Genomic DNA, 21,507 nt, shown 5'->3' on the forward strand with positions numbered 1-21,507 from the left:
CGTTAACCTTGGAAATACCATCGTTTAACATTACTGGGGGTGCAGAATAGTACAACTGGAGGTCATCGGCATACAGGTGATAACGGCAGTGTTTCAAGATATTTGGTAGGTCATTAATGTATAAAGAAAATAATAAAGGGCCGAGTACACTTCCTTGCGGAACGCCACAAGTAATCTCAGATAGCGCCGAGCACTTGCCATCATAAACCACCCTTTGTTTACGTCCAGTTAAGTAGGATTTGACCCAGTCGGTTGCAGAGGTGGTGAAATTAAAAAATGATTTTAGCTTGGAAATGAGAATATCATGGTCGAGTGACTGGAAAGCTTTTGTGTAGTCCAATAAAACTAAAACTGTCGCCTGTCTGCAGTCCATAGCTTGTCTGACGTCGTCGGTTATGTGAGTCATGGCGGTGCTAGTGCCGTGATTAGGTCTAAATCCCGACTGAAATGGAGCCAGAACTTCATTTGTATGTCGGCTGATTTGGTCGTGAGCAATGTATTCTAATGCTTTCGATAGCGCGGGAAGAATACTGATAGGTCGGAAGTTGTCTATGGAAGTGGCGGGGTCAGTCTTGGCGAGAGGAAGAACGTGTGCTATTTTCCACTTATCTGGAAAAATACCAGAGCGCAGAGAAAGATTAAAAATGTCAGTGATGTATGGCAATACATGAGGTAAAATCAGCTTTATTAGTCGCAATGGGAGGTTGTCGGCTCCTTCAGAACCAGATTTGATCCGACCGATTGCAGTTGCAACTTGGAACTCATAGACTGGGTTAAAATTGAACTCTATCATTTCTGTTTTGTGGTTTGCTATAGCTCTAATAGTAACATTTTTAGCATCGTTATTCATTGAATTAGAGAGAGAGAAATGTGTATTTAATTCATCAAGGGACGAAACACGAGTAGGATCTACGTTACGTTTCTCTCCTAGCCCTAGATTTCTTAAGTTATTCCACAACATTCGGGGGTTGCCTTGCATATTTAATAATTCGTAAGAAAGCCTTCTCTTTGCGTTGCGCACGGCCTGATTACATCGATTTCTCAACACGCGGTAGTTATTAAAACTGTTTAAAGTATTTGGAGATTTGAGGCGCTTGTCAGATTTAAACCTGCGGTGAGCCGAATCGCGCTCCGCCATAAGTGCGAGAATGCTGTCGGTCATCCAGGGGGAAGCAGGCCGCGTGACGCGTTTTTTCTTGAGTGGAGCATGTTTGTCGAAAAGGTGTAAGATTAGACTATTTAATTCATTAAGCTTATCGTTAATATTAGTGAAGCTGTATATTGAATTCCATGGGGTTCTTGTAGCATCTTCGTTTAGTGAAGCGGGGTTAATTTTCTTTAAATCGCGGTATTCAATTATGTTTGGCTTGGATTTCGGAACATTGAGCGAGTAAGCAACGTAAATAAGATCGTGAAACGAGAGACCGCAGGCGCTCGTTTGTCCATGTTTGGTGATTCGAGAGCAGTCTCCTGTTAAGATGACATCTAGCCAAGAATGCGATGTAGCCGTGTGGAAGGTAGGATCGAGCTTCAAAATATTTAGATTGTAAGAAGAGATAGCAGCGCGGAATTTATTTACTTCGGGTTTGTCAGTTTCTAAATGAAAGTTCAGATCGCCCAGTAATAATACATGCGAGTACATGGGAATGAGTTTAGCCAGTTCCTCTTCACAATTTACAAAGCACGTCCCAGGTGGACGGTACGCAACAGCTAGCAGTAGCTTCTGTTTGTTGATGGTAAGTTCCAGGAAAAGATATTCTGTCATTCGTGCGTAGTTACCGTCAGATTTAGCCACAACCACCGCAGTAATATCTTCCCTTATCAGTGCCATCACCCCGCCACCTCGTTTCCCCAACCTGTCGTTTCGGAAGACGTTGTAGCCTCGCAAGGAGACCATGCTGGAGGGTGTGAGAGGATTAAGCCACGTCTCCGATACAAGAATGCAGTGGAGATTCAGGGGGGAGAAAATAGCTTTGAAGCTATCGAGGTGTGCTTCAATGCTGTGTGCATTCACATGTGACACCAACAGTGAGTTCGGACAAGTCTTCAGCTCGTTTCCGAGAATTTCGGCTGTGCTGACCGCGGGGGGCGGAGTGCCAGGACAATTAGCAGAGCGACGACCCTCTTCAGAATTTCGTCCACTGTCACCGAGATGCGTTGTTGCCAGATTAGCCATTTTTAGAATTGAGGTTTAACGAACAGAAACAAGATGGGAGAAGAAACATTAGCATACCAAAATTAAATTTAGAATTATTACTTACCCTGTCAAGCAGAATAGCATGGAGGAAAGCATCAGGGAATGACACACACACACTCACATTAAAAAACGATAACATAAACAAGAACCCGGACAAAAAACTCACACTAAACACACATGATTTGAACACATCACACACACAATTATTCATACACAGCGTATCATAACGACAAAAGTCACATATGCTCTTCATTACACTTCGTATTCAGTTTGCGTTGCACCCCATCTCAAGGGAGAACGTCAAGATCCTCGGGGGAAGATATAAGGTAGCGACGACCTCCGTGAGATACGAAAATGCGCCCGTCTTGGCTCCAGGCATTGCGTGTCCCTACGCGATCCTTTGCCACCCTCAAAACCATTTTAACACCGAAATGCCATTTCATATACTGCTTTTGAAAACGAAATGTGCCTAGTTTTTGTACTGAAATCTAGATGTTTTATTTACTTAAATATGTGCCTCTAGCATATTCTTAATAGTGGGATCAAGCTTGTCCTTCAGTATGGGAGATAAATATAAGGCAAATGAAAAGATTAAAACATATTTTAAATGATTCAAATTTTATATATTTTGTGCATTTAGTAACATACATAGCAACAAAAGGCAGCCACTTACTCATACTCATCTCCCAATGAGGCTGAAATCCCCTGTTTTTTAAAAAATATTGACAAAAAATTATAATGACAAAAATTCATGAACAACTTAATATTTTGTCAATAGACTTAAAACTTTGATTTTTTGTATTTTTTAAAGTTAGTTATATGCAACTTCTGTCAGGAAAGTTTTGAGACTTGTAAGATAACTATGAAAATATTATGGATTATTTGTCCTGGGTACCTTCAAAGTAGTCCCTCTGGAATTGACACAAGTCTGTCAACACTTCTGCAGGTTCGGGCAGCATGGTCTCTATTCCATGTCCCCTTCAGAGCCCTTTTCAACTGTGGAGAGAGAGGAAGGTATACGGAGGGTTGTCGAAGAGCCGTAATTTTGAGTTTTGCCATACATTCCTGAACAGACACAGCGGTGTGTGGTTGCACGTTGTCATGCGAGAGAAACCATTGTCTTGAAGCCCATTGGTCTGGTCATCGTTGCCTAATTGGCTCATGTTAATGTTTCAATGCACTCACATGGAGAGTTTGGTTTATTATTTTGCCCTGGGCACGTGAAGTAAGTACCATTTGCAAATATTGCCGCTGCAGTCGCGACCGTGTGAGTTCTCGCTAATGTCCTTCATCTGTTAGTAAGCCACAACCACACATGAGAGCAGGTCATGCTTTTTCTTTGTAGTTTTCTGAAGGTTTGAAATGTTCAAGAAAATCAATCGGCCCACCTAATACGAAGTCTGGTCTGTGATTCGTTATCTCAATGCAAGAAACGTGAAACCGGTAGACGTCCACCGTCAACTGTGTGAGGCCTATGGAGAGGGTGCAATGAGTGAAGGGATGGTGAGGAAATGGGTCCAGATGTTTAAAGAATGTCGTTAGACAGTTCATGATGAACCAAGGAGCTGTCAGCCATCTGTTGTTACCGAGGATTTGGTGCGTGTGGTCAACGCGGAAATTTGTGAAAACAGACGCTTCACAATATCGTCATTTTCAATGGAATTTCCCTCTCCATAAACCTCACGCAGTTGATGGTGGATGTCTACTGGTTTCACGTTTCTTGCATTGAGAAAATGAATCACAAACCGGACTTCACAGTCGGCTGCCGATTGATTTTTCTTGATCATTTCAAACCTTCAGACAACTACGTAGAAATAGCATGACCTGCTCCCCTGTGTGCCTGTGGCTTACTAACGGATGAAGGACGTCAGCGAGAACTCACACAGTCGCGACTGTAGCGCTTCAGCGGCTATATTTGCAAATGGTACTTACTTTACGAATACGTATTTGTGGTGGACAAAACATTGAAGAAAGCAATCACAATATTTTGCTTTTTAATGGTTGCCTCTTGACCTTTTTTTATGTTGGCAAACTGGAACCTCGCCATTCAACGCTTCGTCCCTTGGTTCATGGGTGGAATTTATAACAAGATGTTTCACATTTTTCAATGATGAACCGCACTTCCAGTCCTTTCCAGCAGCTCTGCAGCCACTGAAGCTTGGTGTTCCTTCTGCTCTTCTGTGAGCAAGTGAGGGACAATTCATGAGGTGAATTCCTTTTCATCAAATCATACCATAAAATCTCGTAGCATGCCATGTTGCTGATAACTAGTTCATTGGCTAGCATGCATACAGTGACGTGGCACTCCTCATGTGGTCCGTTCCTTTGCGCTCCACGTTGTCATCAGTATGGATTGTTGATGGCCACCCGAAGTGAGGCTCATCCTCCACTGACTCCCTGCCATTTACAAAAGTCTTGTGCACTCAAACACTTGTGCTTCTCAGCTTAGGCCTGCTGGATAAGGTTCCAGGTTTCCGTGGCTGTCTTTCTTAATTTCACACAAAACTTCATGTTCACACACTGCTCGATTTTCACATCCATGCTCTGTCATCACCAAGAACACAATACCGCTGCAGTGAAGAGACTTGTGTTACTGTGTGCCGCCCTGCCACCTGGTGGAATATCGTGGAAACACTTTAAAGCAGCGGTTCTGAAACATTTTCTCATTGAACCCTTTAGTGGTAACTAAACGTCTAATGTACTCCGAATAGTGGGTTTTGGGGAATTCTTTGGCTGGCTGATTGGTGGGGCATTGTTGATATGTTGGAGGTAAGTATCTGCAATAAAGCAAAATGGCATTCAGGATGGATGTGTAAAAATGTTAAACAAATAAACATTAGAATCGTACGTTTATTATTTCATTGGGCGTTCATACATTTACAATCATTATGATTAGTTGCAAAAATAAAAATGTAATCACATGTACGCTAAGAAGACCTGATAAGACAAAATAATTATGCATTCGTGTACTCACAATTTTACTTTTGGCACATGTAACTGAAAGCTGTCAATAGCGAAACTACTCGTCAATAGAGACCTTAGTCCAACTGTTGCGTGCTCGCGTGTACATAAACTTGACACAATCTAACAATGCACATGCAAGTTTCGTGCAAGTAGGTATTATCAATAGGTAGGAGGTGCCACCTGTATTGTTGCATCATGTTTATAAACTTCACCCAGAGTATACCCAGTCGTACTTGTGACATTTTTACACTTTTAACAAATGTTTGTAAGTTTTTGAGTTTAAGAACAAAATGGGTAGAGATTTCAAACGAGTATTTTATTTCAAAACATGTGAAACGCAGATAAGAGTGACAAAATCAGCCTTATTTTCCTGTTTAGTTTTGAAGCTATGAAATCTGCAACAATGAAGTCTGCTCTACACACCTGCAGCAAAAATGTCTTGTGGGTATTCTTGACATTTCTCTTGCGAGCTGATTGCGTACCATCTCTTCAAGTAGTTCATGTATGCTTGGGGGTGCACATACCAGAGTTTGAGAAACACTGCTTTAAAGGTCAGAGGAAGAGCTGCAATCAACTCTACCACCTGCTGTGAAACTGATTTCTAATTAATTCTAATTCTACTTCCAATTATAGCCTCTTGTCTCGAAACTTTCCGGACAAAGGTTGTATATAGTCACAAAACCAGCCACATATTCTCCTGCTAAGTGTTCATTCAATTCATGATCTGACTACTGGAGTCTGGTTACCTTTTTTAGTGTTTCTTCATCAATTACGTCTAATTATTCCTCTTCTTTGTTACGGTAAAGCAACATAAAAAGAAATACAGGCAGTATGAACATAAAATTGGAAAATATTATGAAGCATGTGTGAAGATTGCAAGTTAGGCCTTGCATTCTTCACTGATGCAAGGCATGTCATGTGTAAATACATTTATGATGTATTACTGCAGAAATTCTTGTATTTTAAAATGTAATTCTTTAGGATAGTTACTAATTATATTTAGTGATAAAAATACAAGAAACAATCACTGCTAGAAAAAACTTCACAGTATGCATTTTTATTTTTTTGACAGTACAGATATATTGTGGACCAACTTTAATAAAATAATAGTTAATGGGTTAAGGAAAGAAGCTACATGCTTTTTAAATATGAAACAGAAATATTTATTCAAACACATATTCGAGGATTTCAATTTTTCAAGCACATAACTAATTCTTAGTCGTTATTTTATTTTTCAGGCTATAATGCTTGGTACTCCTCCATCAGCATGTCCAATCAGATTACGTGGTGTAACAGGCTATGATGGACGAGTAAATGATGTGATATACTGTCATCCGTCTGTCCGTGCTGAACAGAGCACAGCTGTAGTTTATTTTGGTGGAGATGTTCAGGTAATTTGTAAATTAACTTTAATTGATATTTGCTGCACATCAAATAATTTCCATTGGTTCTTCATTACAGCAATGTTTTGATATCAGGAACATGCATCATTTGCAAAAGAAATACATTTAAACAGGAGATAAAGAATCATACCATTATGTAAATTCAAAGTTTATAAAATTACTACTGTGTTAAGACAGACTATGTAAATTCAATGTTTATAAAATTACTACTGGGTTAAGACAGACATTTTGAAAGAACTATGATGTATGCATATTTATTTGTTATTTTTACACTATTTTTATATTTTGTACTATTTTAAAGCTCTTTTCAGAAGCTTATAACTCAAAATTGATACTTCTAATTTGATTATTGTGTGCCTCACTGGAAGGAGCACATCTAAGTTGTCTAGAAACGTTGTGTTTCATATTGGTGTGTCTCTACTTGAAGGAAAATAATTAATTTCCTTCTTACAATCACAAATGTGTGTACACGCATACTTTGTGTTGGTCCATGCTGGCTTTACCACTACCAATCTTGATGGTAACCCCATCACCAAGGAGTCAAGCCCGATAGCCAAGCAAGACCAGCCACGTGTTGGATATCTGTATTGGAGGTTCCCCCGCCTGTACATTTTCTTTGCCTGGACAGTGATTGTAACTATTGACACAACTTCTCAACTGAAAAGTCTTAATAGCAAGAGGAAAAGATCATGCGATCATTTTCACCTTTGTATTTTTGTGAGGTTGTCTCAAGGTATCAAATATGATACCAGAGCAATATTACATCATAACACTAACATAGTGTACTGTCTTTCCACTTATTTCAACTTTAATAATGAAGCTACATCTAAAAATTGTTTCATATGCAATTAAGAAAGGTCCAACAAAAATATCATAAAACTTACCTCTTCTTTGTCTGGGCATGCTGAATGAAGTAAAAACAAACAGTTTCACCAAAATCACTATCACTGGTGACCCTGGGTGCCAACTCAATCTGTGAAAAAAATATGAAAGCAAGAAAAACAAGGTATCGTACAAAGGCTGTCACGGAGAAGGTGAGACTAATTCCTGTATAGGTAAACAGCAACCTCCATTGGCTAGCAAATTTACTAGGATGAAAATTTGGTTCATTAGCTGCCGATATAGACCAAAATGAGCGCAATAGGTAAAAAAGTCATGACTGCGTAGCAGTTAAAAGACGAGCATGTACATGGACCCCTCCAAGAATCTTTAAAATGAAAAAAAAAGTACAAACCACAAAATTTTTATTCAGAATCAGCCATATCAAGTAGACATACACCTTTTTCAAAATAGGCACCATTGACAGCTAAGCAAGCGTCCATACGCTCCTGCCACTTTGTGGTTGTCTTTGAAAATTCGTCGTCAGGTAGCGAACTGAAGAAAACTTGCTCCTCGGTGATCACTTCTTTGTTACTCATGAAATGACGACCATGTAAAGCGGCCTTTAAAAGTGGAAATAGCCAAAAGTCGCAGGGTGCAAGGTCTGGGCTGTATGCTGGATGTGGGAAAATGTCTATTTTTCTCTTCGTCGCGTAATCCTGAAAAGCCCGCGCGGTATGCAACTATATTCACTAGTGTCTCGTTAATCATGGACGGTCTTTGTCCAGGTTGCAGAAGCAAAGCGCCTGATTTGCGCCCATCTTCGAACAACTTGTGCCATTGGTACACTGTGGCTCTACTCAGTCTGTCTTGATCGGCATATGCCTGTTGAAACATTGCATATGTTTCCGCAGCAGTTTTCCCTAATTGCCAACAAAATTTTAGGGCATGTCGCTGTTCATCTTGAATAATCATCGCGAAAAGCAATGTTATACACAAAAACCTGGAGAGGTAAACGAAACACGTTCCACGTAAATCAACACAGCTGCTCACTAATGTGGTTTCGCAACATGTGACAACTTGCTACGGAAACAGAATGAGTCATCCTACATGACGCGGCTAGTGCCGAAACCATAGGCAGTGTTGCCAAGCCAGAAAAAAATCTGTCTTACCTTCTCTGAGACAGCCTTTGTATATGATACATCGAGACTGAAGGGACTACATACAAAATATAGCAGTCGTGTCATTTGAAAGTTATTCCACAAAGTAGCATCTATGTCATTTGAAAGTTATTCTACAAAATGTAACATCCAAGTTATTTCAAAGTTATTCCACAAAGTAGCATCCATGTCATTCGAAAATTATTCTACAAAATGTAACATCCATGTCATTTTAAAAGTACTTACAGAATGTAACATCAAGTTATTTGAATGTTATTCTTCAAAATGTAGCATTCCTGTTATTTGCAAGTTATTCTACAAAATGTATCATCCATGTTATTTGATGGTTATTCTACAAAATGTAATACCAAGTTATTTGAAAGTTATTCCACAAAGTAGCACCTATGTCATTTGAAAGTTATTCTACAAAATGTAGCATCCATGTCATTTGAAAGTTATTCCATGAAATGTAGATCTATGTCATTTGAAAGTTATTCTTAGAGACTGAATTTTAAGGGAAACATTTTACTCTTAAAGAAAAAAAGGGAAATTTATTGCCAAAAAAGTGAAAATAGGACTATAGTTTTTTGCACTCCACTAAAAATGCTTTTTTTTAAATTAAAGAGCAATATATACCATTCATATGTAAAAAGGATATATTAAATTTCCTATTAATGTATCCCTTTTTATACAGGGTGGCTCAAAAAGTCACTTAACACCCCCGGTACAAGGCCACTTCAGCGCGCAACATGAAAATCGTGATGACCAATCGTTATCAGGCCAAGGGGGAACCACATTGACACCACCCACGTGGTCGGTGGTCATGTTGATGTCCGCCATCTTGAATTCAACTTCAGAATTTTAAATGGGAAGGGGATGATATGATATATCAAATCAAGCTAGAAGTTCGTGAGAAATGCAATGGTGAAGGTTCTTTCGACATATCTTTAACCAGTAAAAAGTTACGAGTGAATTCTTGTACCAATTTGCTCCTTTTCGAGGTGTTAGAAAAATGCCTTAAAAAATTTGTTTAGCGCATCGGTAATGCATCGAGATCAAAGTGATGTCTAGGGAGAGAAGTTTGCATGCCATTGCACACGATTTTAATCGGATACATCCATGAAGAGCTGCACATTATGAATGGTTGTCGCGAACAATTTACAGTGTGACGCTTCCATTGAATTAAAAATCCTTCACAGTGACAAGGCTAATGTTTATGTTCATAAGGAAGTTCATAAACAGAACATGCGTCCCTTGTCATCTGATAACTAACTTTGGACAGAAACTGCTTCACAACGTTCCCATAGTGTTCTGGTGTTCCTCCCTATTGAAAAAAAAACACTGTAAAAAGTTCCTTCTTCCATAAGCAAGGATAAAAAAACCTGTTTATTTAACAAATCCAAGTAGCCCTAAGCATTTAAGGTTCCCTTGATGGAAAATTGACTAACCAATCGTGTTCCACACAGCACTCCACACCATTAACTTACCAGCACTAACCATTCAGCTTTGATCTGTCGAAAATGAGTTATCAGATAAAAAGCATCGAATATTCTGTTTATGAACTTCCTTATGAACATAAACATTAGCCTTGTCACTGTGAAGGACTTTTCATATAATGGAAGCGTCACACTGTAATTGTTCGCGACAACCATTCTTAATGCACAGCTCTTCATGGATGTATCCGATTAAAATCTTGTGCAATGGCATGCAAAAACTTCTTCTCCCTAGACGTCACTTTGATCTCGATCCGTTACCGATACGCTAAACAAATTTTAAGACATTTTTGTAACACCTCGAAAAGGAGCAAATTGCTACAAGAATTCAGTCATAACTTTTTACTGGTTAAAGATACATAAAAAAAAAACCTTCACCATTGCATTTCTCGTGAAATTCTAACCTGATTTGATATATCATATCACCCCCTTCCCATTTAAAATTCTAAAGTTGAATTCAAAATGGCGGACATCAAGATGGCCGCTGACCATGCGGGTGGCATCAATGTGGTTCCCCCTTGGCCTGGCAACGATTTGTCATCACCATTTCCACGTTGCGCACTGCGATGACCTTGTACCGAGGGTGTTCAAGAGACTTTTTGAGCAACCCTGTATATGAATGTTATATATATTGTGCTTTCATTTAAAATTAAAATAATATTTTTAACTGAGTGCAAAATAAACTATAGTCCTTTTTAATTTCCATTTTTTTAAGGTTGTAAAGTACAGTGAATAATCTTACCATCCGTTTCGATGAAATTTTCCGTGCAACAGCTTACCGCATTCCATAGCTTGCTGCCACTTGTACCTGGTTTCGTCATTTCACTGACACTCAATACTGTCACTGTCACACAGTTAAGTTAAAACTATTCTAAAAAAAACTTCACAATAAAAGTCTAAATGTAACAGATAAGTACACTTTCAACCCAACAGGAGTGTTACTTGTTGCTGCATAAGCTCTGATAGTATTGTTTCATCAATCGCTGCAACATACTCCCAACACTCATACAGGGAAGGTAAAGTAGAAGGGGTTTGTTCTTTCTTTCCTCTAAACTGCATGAAATTGACAATTGTTGAATGTTTTGTCAGTCATACAAAATATTTGATATCTTGTCAATAAAGGGACCAAGGAAGATGTTTTTTTTAAAAAGGGGGAAAAAGGAATGTAGGCTGAAAACTAGTCAATAAAGAGACCAGATAGGAAAATGTTTTAGAAAAGGGAAAGAGAGGGAATGTGAGCTGAAAGAGGGGAAAAAAGGGAAGTCAAAACCATGTTGGTGGAAGATAATTATCCACACTGTTGTTATTTATTCCATGATTCGTGTTGAAAAGGACTTCCCTTTAAAATCCAGTCTGTAGTTATTCTACAAAATGTAACATCATTGTCATTTGAAAGTTACTCCACATCTGTGTCATTTGAAAGTTATTGTACTGAGGAGAATAAAATGTAATATCTATTACAATGTGGAGTGCTCTCACTTGTACATTTGTCTCTGATTGCATTTGAATCCACTGAATATCAATTCAGTTAAGAAACAGCTACCAACATAAACAGGCGTACATGATTTTCATGCATTTCGAAACATTGCATTGTGCTCTCTTTTTCAAATCAAATCAAGTTAAATTGTGACACTGATCTGTAATTGTAATGCAGCATGCAATTATATCAAGTGGCCTATTTAACAAATGCATGCACATGTCGTTTGTATTTTCTGATTTTGTGATTGGCATTTGCGTTCTTTCTTTTTCTGTGAAGGATTTTCCTGAAAACATGGAAAGTCACCGAGACAACAAGAATTATGTGAAATGGAATTTGGAAAATACAGCTGTTCTGCTCCATAACTTTTTCCCAGAGAGTCATATTGTTGTTGTGAGACCTTCTAGGTGAGTGAAAACTTAATATCTTAATAATAATTATAATAATAATAATAATGTATAGGTTTATATTTTTCCATATTATGACTTATACTTACATATATGCCTTTCATTGTACGTGTGTACTCACATGATTTTTTTTAGCTTTTAGAAAAACCTGCATTTCGATTTTCCTCTGCCTTTTCCTAATCAAATTGCAGTTCTTTTTTTTTCTCATACATCATTTTATCATCAGGGTGTCTACTGACCAGAAATTCCTTAAATTCTGCAAATTTTGTTTGAATTATTGACACCAGGATTTATATGCGAATTCCGCATGAATTTTCTTCATAAATGTGACATATTGGGACACCCAACTAATTTAAACTCTTAAGAAAAGTAGATGGTCAAACAGTTTCTATAGAATGTTTTCACTTATGTTACCTGGAATTCTTTGCTCAAGAGATCCACAATTGTTTCTAGTGGAAAAGCAAGACAGCATGTAGTAAACACAAGAATGTGATGGTGCCAGCTGAATTTTAAAGCTCTGTTATATTATCAAATGTAAAAAAAATCAAGTAAGTAGGGACCTTGATATTTTGCAAATACGGTAACATCGAAAAGTCTTAATTGCTGAAAGAAGAGTGTTTATGTATTTGTAGTGTACTGTTCTGCAGATATTTTTCATCCATTTGAAATCAAAAAGTAACGTGAATTTTGCATAAAATGTAAATTAAGGCTTTTGCGAATTTCAACACCTTGTTCTTAAGAAATGAAAAATCTGTGATAATCTTGTGTTTAGGCTTAAAACGTATCATATATATGCATATATAATGTGGACGTTTTCCAAAATCTTATCCATTGGCCTCTATGGCAGATTGGTTAGCACACTACACTATGATGCCAGGGGTCCCAAATTTTAATCCTGGCCTGTGAGTGTCCCTTCATCATATCATCACTCATCCTCATCTTCGTGATTAGCCAGAAGTTGCAGAAAAGTGAAGTAAAATTAAGCAAATGAATGAATCAATCAAAATCTTATCCAAACGAAAACCATGGTACAAGTTATGCATGAAATAATTTTGACAGCTAGATGAAACCACATGTAAATGAATGTTCAAAAAAATTTTCACCTTCTATCTGAATGTCTTGCATCACTGAGCAAAGTGGCAGTGTTCCGACGGAAGTTCGAGTGCCCACTTAATGTCACTTGGTAGCTGTAATGTCAGTATTTGTCATACGAGAAATGTTTTTCATTATCGATGAAAGTGGCGTGATTTTGGTCACCTGCCATCATGCTGAAGCCATAAAAACAGTATTTGTTGCAGAAGGATCAGTGGAAGGTAACTTCCTCAAAAATACCTCCCAACGTATGCAACTTGTGAGAACAATCATGGGCCATGTAATGTACAATTTAAAATACAAGTTTAAAAGCACATTGAAGGTATAATTCTAAGTGAATATTTAGGGAAATAATGCCAAAGAAAGGCAAACACTGCTTTTGAAAAAAAGAAAGAAAATATTACACTGAAAAATCGAGGTCCCTACAAATAAGTAATAATTTGTTGAACTTCTGTGACAGTTTCCATGTCCACATATTATTTATATAATTTGTAAAATATGCAAGGAACTCTTTTAAATATGTACCATAAAATTTTAGTATGAATTAATTTTTATTATAAAATTGTTATGATTATTACCCTTGAATTCTTTGAAAATTTACTGTGAAATCATGGAATTATGCTTACATTTTTTTATCTCGTGTTGGTCTTTTAAGTAGCCACCCTGACCGTGTACTTTTTTGGCCAAATAATTTCTTCTACTCCGATTGCTGTGTTTGTACTGCACTCTATTATGATGTAAACTTGATACCAAATCATCACCAATTTGTTGCTGGCTAACTGGATTTCCATGTGCTTTGCTTTCCTTTGTGGTGGTGGTGGATTATCACAATGCAGTCTCATCAGTAATTGTCATCAGACAATTTATTTATTAACACCGTTTTGTAGTTACTAACAGCACCATTGTAAATTGAGAACATGAATTATAGTTTTACTCTCCTTTGCTTGTGTTTCATCCTTTCCTGCTAATGTAATTAGGTACAGTAAAGGACAATTCTGTTTTGTAATGATTCTATTGACTTTCAATATGATTGTTATAACTCAGAAGTGCCCGTGACTGTACGTGACTGTACGTACCGCGTGGTCATAATTAAAGTTCTCCTTATTGGAGCTCTCTGGAGCCCATTCGAAGCATCTGGTTCTGTTGAAACTTGATACAGAGGCTATGAAAACCATAGGGAAGTGAATGCTTATGAAAAAAAAATAGTTCAAATATTCAACACCAGATGGACATGTGGTGTTTAGAATTGAATTTCCCCCCTACTCATAACCCTCTGTAGCCCGTTCGAAACAACAGATTGTGTTGAAAATTTGTGTATAGGGTATGGAGACTATGGGAAAGCGAATGCTAATTGAAAAGAAAGTAGTTCAAATTTCGACCACCAGGAGGAAATGTTCTGAAATAACAACAACCAGAAATCTGACATGCAAAGCTTTATTTTTAGTTTGTCAGTGTAGCAGTGTTCAGTAGGCGCACCATCAACATTGTGTCGACTGCAGCTTTTTCAAGCGCTAACCGTTGCATCTGCGTAAGATTAATTTGTGTTCAACTCTGTTTTAATTAAAATATGTTATATTTTTTTCTTTAAAAATACGTTATTGTTAATATCACATATGTAAAGGTTTTTAACTGAATTCTTACTGAAAATCAATTTAAAGGATTTTGGTATTTTCTTAAAATACAAGAAAATTGTAAATCATTGTAAAAGTTCTGTAACTATGAATGTATAAATAACTATAGGGTTGCTTTAGAAAAATGTAAACAAATTTTCTGTATAAAAGGGCAATAGCTCTGTAAGTCTGTGGGACACTCTCCTGGTTGCTGAAAGGCTGCTGATTCAGGAGACAGTTGGGGAAATATCTTGCCCTGCTCCTAGGAGCGGCTTTGGGGTACTTGTATTCCAAGGTGGATATTTCTAAACCTAACGCTGAAAAGGGGTTCTTCTGTGTCATGAAAAGACCAGGGTTTTAAACTCGGTATAACTAATAGGTTTCGGTCTACAAGTTACATTGGGTGAATTGTCTGTTTAAAAAAGTTTATGTATATCGTCGGAAGTTTGAATAAATCTCTAAGTAAGAGTACTAATACTCTTTTCTTCCAAGTCAATATAGGTAAGAAACAAAACAAATCCTACACCACTGACCACGCAGGTAATTGGTCCTACTAACCTTCTGATGTCCTTGAGAAGTCCGATAAAGATTTGTATACGGACTAACCTAAAGACCTAAAAGCAGAAGGTGCATGTCAACATGAATAACCCTTTGGAAGAGTAAAGGTACGTTTTCCTAGAACTGTTGCCTGACCCAGGTGACTACAGTCTTGTACCATGCCGATTGACCTATACACATCTACTGTTGTTTCAGTCGAATGTGCTTTCCTAGCAGCATCCTTTTCGCTGAACATAATTTTCCAATCGGCACAGTGCGCGGCCACAGTTGCCTGCGCCGGGCGACAGTTCTAGGAAAGCATACCTTAAGACAGTGTGATCAAATGCACAAAGTGTTTCCCAGGATGTTGTTCACCACCAGATTTCAGAACTACATTTCCACCTGGTGCTGAGAATTTTAACTATTTTTTTCGTCAACATCCACTTCTCGATGGTCTCCATAGCATCTATACCAAGTTTCACCACAACCCAATTCATCGAACAGGCTCCAGGGAGCTCTGAGTAGAGGAACATTAATTATGGTGACCTGGTGTTCTTTTCAATTTAACTTTGAAGTAAACCTTAAGTTGTGCTTTCTGGGCACAGCTATTTGCACTAATAACCAACTTCTTTATGAATTTCTTATGTGTGTGAATTGTACTCTTGACTTGTATTAAACACTTAATAATCCTACATAGCTCTGTACCTGTATGTAATTTTCTGAGTTTTATCTTAAGTTGTGTAATGTGTACTAGTAGTTACATGAAGGCACAAAAGCTAGTAAATGGTTTTAACAGCTTTTTGACTTATTGCAATAGACATGGAAGTATTCTTGGAGGGGTGGGGATACAAAGATTTTCAAATTGTTTCATAGATTTTTTTGCATATTTGTGTACTGTTTGTGTGCTTGTGTGGATTGAAGTGAAAATGTACTACTAATTATTAAGTGCTGCAAATTCACATATACAGTGAAACCTCGGTTTTATGTTTTTCAGAGAACCAACATGAAAAAAAAAAAAAAAAAAAAAAAAAAAAAAAAAAAAAAAAAAAAATGCAAGAAAATGTAAATTCCAGAATATTTTTATGACATTTTGCTCTGTTGGAACCATGAAGATTGAATGTATAAAGTCAGAAAATGTAAAATCCAAGAATGTAAAATCGTGGTTCCACCTTAGTTACTGTTTTTAAGGAATGTGGCTGATTTCATGTCAAATTAAGTAAGTGGTAACAACTGACCTGTTGGATTTTGACAATTTGTGGTGAGGAGATGTGAATTATATTTTTTTGAAATATTCTTACAATGGTTTTGGGTAAAAATTAATTGTATCTAATTTCTGATCCTTTAAAAAAAAAAACTGGAGAGCTACACTATTTCTTCTTCTTTATAGCTGATCTCCAGTGATATGTTGGACTTTTAACCACCGTTTTTTGTTTGTACCTATGTTTCAGAGACTGGTTCTGTCCCCCTAGTGTATTTACCTGTAACTAGTCATCTATCAGTAGTTCCCGAACACAAGATATGTTTGGGGAAGCATCAATTTACATGGTTATACTGTAAGGTGATACAAGAAATGGCGCTACACCTGGGAAAAACAACCCAAAAGCCGCACGAAACTCTCGGTTCATGGGAACCGAAATAGACCCAGAATCGTAATTACAATTCGACTTCTTTACTTTTATATAATGATCACTTATGCTATTACTGAATATTAATTACCCTTTCCACCTTATTTATATCCTGTTATTGTACTAAGTTCATTTATTTCTTTCATTATAATTAGTATTAATATGTACAATCATTATTTCACTACATAAGCGCTTTCCTTTTTCTCTTTTTACAATGGTAGAAGTTTTCTTGAGTGCTGCCATCTCTGGCCCACTTTCTAGACTGCTTTATGCATCATCAAATATATGCGTCATTCTTTGTGCATGCTGCCATCTATAATCCTCTACCAAAAACAACAACAATGCAGTTTGTGTACGTGACATACACCATGTGAGAGATGATTAAGGTTGACACTTGAAGTAATCAGCTTGAAGACTTACGTTTGAATCTCCTTTAGTACCGCTTATGTGCAACTATTGGTCCCTTAATGATTGTGGGCACATGGTTCTCCCAATTCATAAGCTCAATTGTTCCTAGATTGTATGCTTACTGGTCAAAGCAGGGTTGGAAATGTTTGTTTAAACATTTCTTAAACACTGCTTTGACCAGTCAACATACAATCGAGGAACAATGTAGCACATTCACTGGGAGAACCGTATGCCCACAATCATTCAGGGACCGACAATTGCACATAAACGGCATTGAAGGAGATTCAAACACACATTTTCAAGTTGATTACTTCAAGTGTCAACCCAAAGTTTCTCTTACATGGTGGAGCATCTTACACTATAACCATGCATATTGACACCTTGTATTTGGGGAACACTGATAGATGACTTGAGACAAATAGAACATCCTAAGGATGAAGACAGAATCAGTCTGGGAACACAGGTACAAATAGAAAACACATTTAAAAATCTTAACAGTTTTAACACACTATTTTCATAAATGTACACTCTCCAAATGTTATCTGACTACCCTCAAAGATTTCTAACTCCAGAAATCGTTAATTTGGCAACATAGCTCTTGAGAAGCAGCAGAGAGTAGCCAACTGTCCTACAGGTCCCTCTACTAGGCAAGAAATGCTGTGGTGAATGATTTACATTCTTGTTTATAACATGAAGCAACAAACTATATTCACCTAACATCTTAATAGAGCACAAAATGTAAAACTTAAGTGTGACGAATAATATTAGAGAATAATTGTGATTCAGCATGTTAAAATTGGAATCAGAGAAACTGTTGTGAGGTTGGAAACACTGCATTCGCTAGTTGTTCACCTGGAGGGAATCGCTGTCAACTTTGAACACAAAGGGACATAATTACAAATAGTTTATGCTAAATTAATATAACAACACCTTGCAAAGTACTGTGCAATGAGCGAAAATTAAAAATTCTCACAATTTGCAGCCAAAATGTGTTCATCAGATAGAAAAGTGGCAGGTTGCACAGTCATCAGTGCATTTCCAGACTTTGCTGTGAGCAATGTTGCAGAGCATTTGGTAAAGTACTGGTGTCAGAGCTCTCTCTTTTCCTAGGAAAGAAGGTCGCAGGTTCAAATCTAAAGTTCTTCAATTTTTTTTTATATATATATGAATGGCTTATTGCAGAAAGGGACCTGAGTCACATTTTTGAGGTATCGGAGTTAATTTTTTCAACTCCACTGTGTCTAGCAGCATACTGCAGGGGGGTGCATTGAGGGTTGCAAAATTAACTATTCATTATGTTGAATATTTGAGCCAACAACGGCAAATTTCTTTCTTACACTATTAATATTATACGATTTTTCATTGTTTTTCTCAGAATTGTGCAAAAGTGACTCAGGTCCCTTTCTGCAATAAGCCATTCATATATATTTTTTTTGTAAGTATTGCATTGAGATAAATTGAGTATGGAGTTTAGGAATTAAGCTCAATAATTTTGTTTCAGAATGTTTGCAATAATTAATTAAGTGTAAAATTCCACAAATGTTTCCACTTGCTCAACGTATTTGTATTTTGTTTTGGTCAAACAAGGAATGTGAGACTAGGGCTCGGAAGTTGATAAAAAATCATATTCTTTTCTGAGCCTTAAAAACAATGCTAAACCTGATATCAGTCTGTTTCCCTTCAACTACAAACAGAAAACATTACTTGTACTTTGCTTTTTTTGTTTCTATTTTTTAATTTTTCAGCTCTTTTTCCCGGTATTTCTTAAGGTTTTTGTTGCACTTTTCTTCATTTCATGCTTACTTTTCTCCTCCCCCCTCCATTTTTGTTTTGTGAATTTTAAATGCATTTGCTTGCATAATTTACACATCAATATTTCCTGACATGGTCTTTTTATAGAGCAACCACAAGGAAAAGAACCTTAGACGAAAAGTCTCCATGCTGCTTTCCCTTCCTCTGTTCAGCTTGGGCCATAAGAAAGCATGCTCCACCCTGACCCTCCCCTCCATGCAGGAGTACGGTGCACAGGAGTCGTGGGTCTGCACAGGTTTTTTTTGCTTATGGTTCCACTTTAGCAAGTTTGCCATTAATTGATCATTTTGATCATTGCTTCGATCTTGTCTTCAACTAAAAATACGGTTACTTGTTTTCCTTGAAGGCTTAAGTTCAGATTATTTAAATGGATGAAGATATGTTATAAGTATGCTAACTTGAGTAACCAGGAAAAATCATTCAAACGATCGCTGAGATGAAATTGCTTATCCAAGAGAAATATTCTTATTTCGTCTCTCAATTCCCAGAATTGAGACAAAACTATACCTTGTGACAGCCAGCGAACTTCACATTGAAGCAAAAGTTGATGATATTGACTGTCCATTTCTTTGCAGAGCTGCTCAAAAAGTCTTGAATTCAGTGACTTGCTTTTTATGAAATTGACAATTTTCACAATGGAACTATGTTGCCGTTGGGGCGATTTCTTTTATTCGTGCTGCAAGTCCAGTGAGACTTCCCGACATCTGTGCTAACTCCAACACATTTCAACCAGTCAATATTATGAGATATTATAAACACTTTTAAGCTGGCAAATACTTCTTCAACTGTAGTGTGCTTCAAATAGGAGATGAAGAGTAAGTCCTCGTAAACACTTTTGAGATGTTCATGCCTAACGTAGCACATCAGCATTGCTTTGTTTGTAATGTCTGTGCTTTCATCCAGTTACAAAGCAAAATAGGGACATGCAAACTCTTTCTAGTAACTGCTCCTTAATATTTTCATACAAACTGACGATTCGCTTCTTAACAGTATCATTTGACAATGGTATCAAAGAGAGATCTTTGGCAGCTTTTTCACTGATCAATGCAGAAACCATGATTTTTGCAGCTTGTAATACATGTTCTTCAGGAATTGTGTGAGGTTTTCCAATTTTTTGCTATCAGGTGAGAAACTTCAAATGACGCCCTCACGGCATTCTCGTTGTTGTACCCACTTATAGACCTTTTCACAATTTTCTTGCTGTTGCGAAGCTCCTGCTTCTTACTAAAAAAGTCAATGCACTTTGTGATGTGTTCTTTGTGTTTAGTTTCAAGATGCCTTCGCACTTTCAATGGTTTCATGGCTTCATTGGTCAATATGTCATAACATCACACACAGTGTGGAAGTTGTTTGTCTTCTGGGCCTGAACACGTGAAACCCATGGACAGATATTCCTTGCTATAACGGCAGCACTTTCTAAGAAGACTGGCAGGTTCACATTGCTTTGAACTCGACACACCCTCATCATCGGAATCTGCACTTTTTCGTTTCAAATTCAGCCAGCGGTCCATCATAGGTCAGAAGTCACAAGCATAAAATTCACTCTGGAAATATTGAGAAGTAACTTTACCTTTATCCAACAATATGCCAAGGCCCGAACAGAAACAACTTACGATTACTGAGAAGTCTTTGCTAACAATTGTAGACTAACTCAGATTCGAACGCCGCAATACTTTTATACGCGGCTTTCTTCGAGAACATACTCCAAAGGATGAGAAAAATTCTAAGAAGTAATACAAGGCTTTCCGAGGATGCAAACGTCACAAGATTCTGAACAGCTGCAAAGGCGGCTTTTGTTTGTTCATGCTGTGGAGCAAAGTCACGCGCGAAGCAATCCGAGCCAAACAATCAAGCACCCCCCTCCCCCTCAAGCACCTGCCCAGGCAGTTCTCAGCCGAAACATGCATGCTGTTGCTGTGGAAACTGGTGATCCTTAGTCATGTCTGCGTTTTCGGTTATCTACTTCAATTTCTTTTACCTCAGTAAATAGACATCGTAAATTTCTATAATTTTGGTTCTCTCGTAATTCATTCTTAGCATTAAAGAGTAAATGCTCTTGTCTTAGTAGTTTTCCGAACCTTTGTGGAACACTGGGAAGGTTTCGCGGACCACAGTTGAAGAACCACTGCTCTACAACATTGCTCACAGCAAACGTCTTGAAACATATTGATGACTGTGCAAGCTGCCACTTTTCTATCTGACGAACACATTTTGGCTGCAAATTGTGAGAATTTTTAATTTTAGCTCATTGCGCAGTACTTTGCAAGGTGGTGTTATATTAATTTAGCATAAACTATTTGTAATTATGTCCCTTTATGTACAAAGTTGACAGCGATTCCCTCCAGGTGAACAACTAGCTAATGCAGTGGTTCCAACCTCACAACAGTTTCTCTGATTCCAATTGTAACATGCTGAATCACAAGTATTCTCCAATAATATTCATCACACTTAAGTTTTACGTTTTGTTCTCTATTAAAATGTTAGGTGAATATAGTTTCTGATT

At 37.5% G+C, this 21,507-nt stretch overlaps 1 protein-coding gene across 3 annotated transcripts in view; it reads left to right on the top strand.

Annotated features, from left to right (window-relative positions):
• LOC145997178 (mitochondrial protein C2orf69 homolog) overlaps positions 1-21,507 on the top strand; it is a 179,997-nt gene that overhangs the window by 111,886 nt on the left and 46,604 nt on the right. For all 3 annotated transcript variants that reach the window (XM_083133870.1, XM_083133873.1, XM_083133872.1), the window contains exons 3-4: positions 6,400-6,552; positions 11,793-11,920. In XM_083133870.1, coding sequence (XP_082989996.1) covers positions 6,400-6,552; positions 11,793-11,920 — 281 coding nt within the window. The remainder of the gene's footprint in view (positions 1-6,399; positions 6,553-11,792; positions 11,921-21,507) is intronic.

This window comes from Lepisma saccharinum, chromosome 13, assembly GCF_977018435.1.
Source record: "Lepisma saccharinum chromosome 13, izLepSacc3.1, whole genome shotgun sequence".
In the NCBI taxonomy this organism is placed as follows: Eukaryota; Metazoa; Arthropoda; class Insecta; order Zygentoma; family Lepismatidae; genus Lepisma; species Lepisma saccharinum.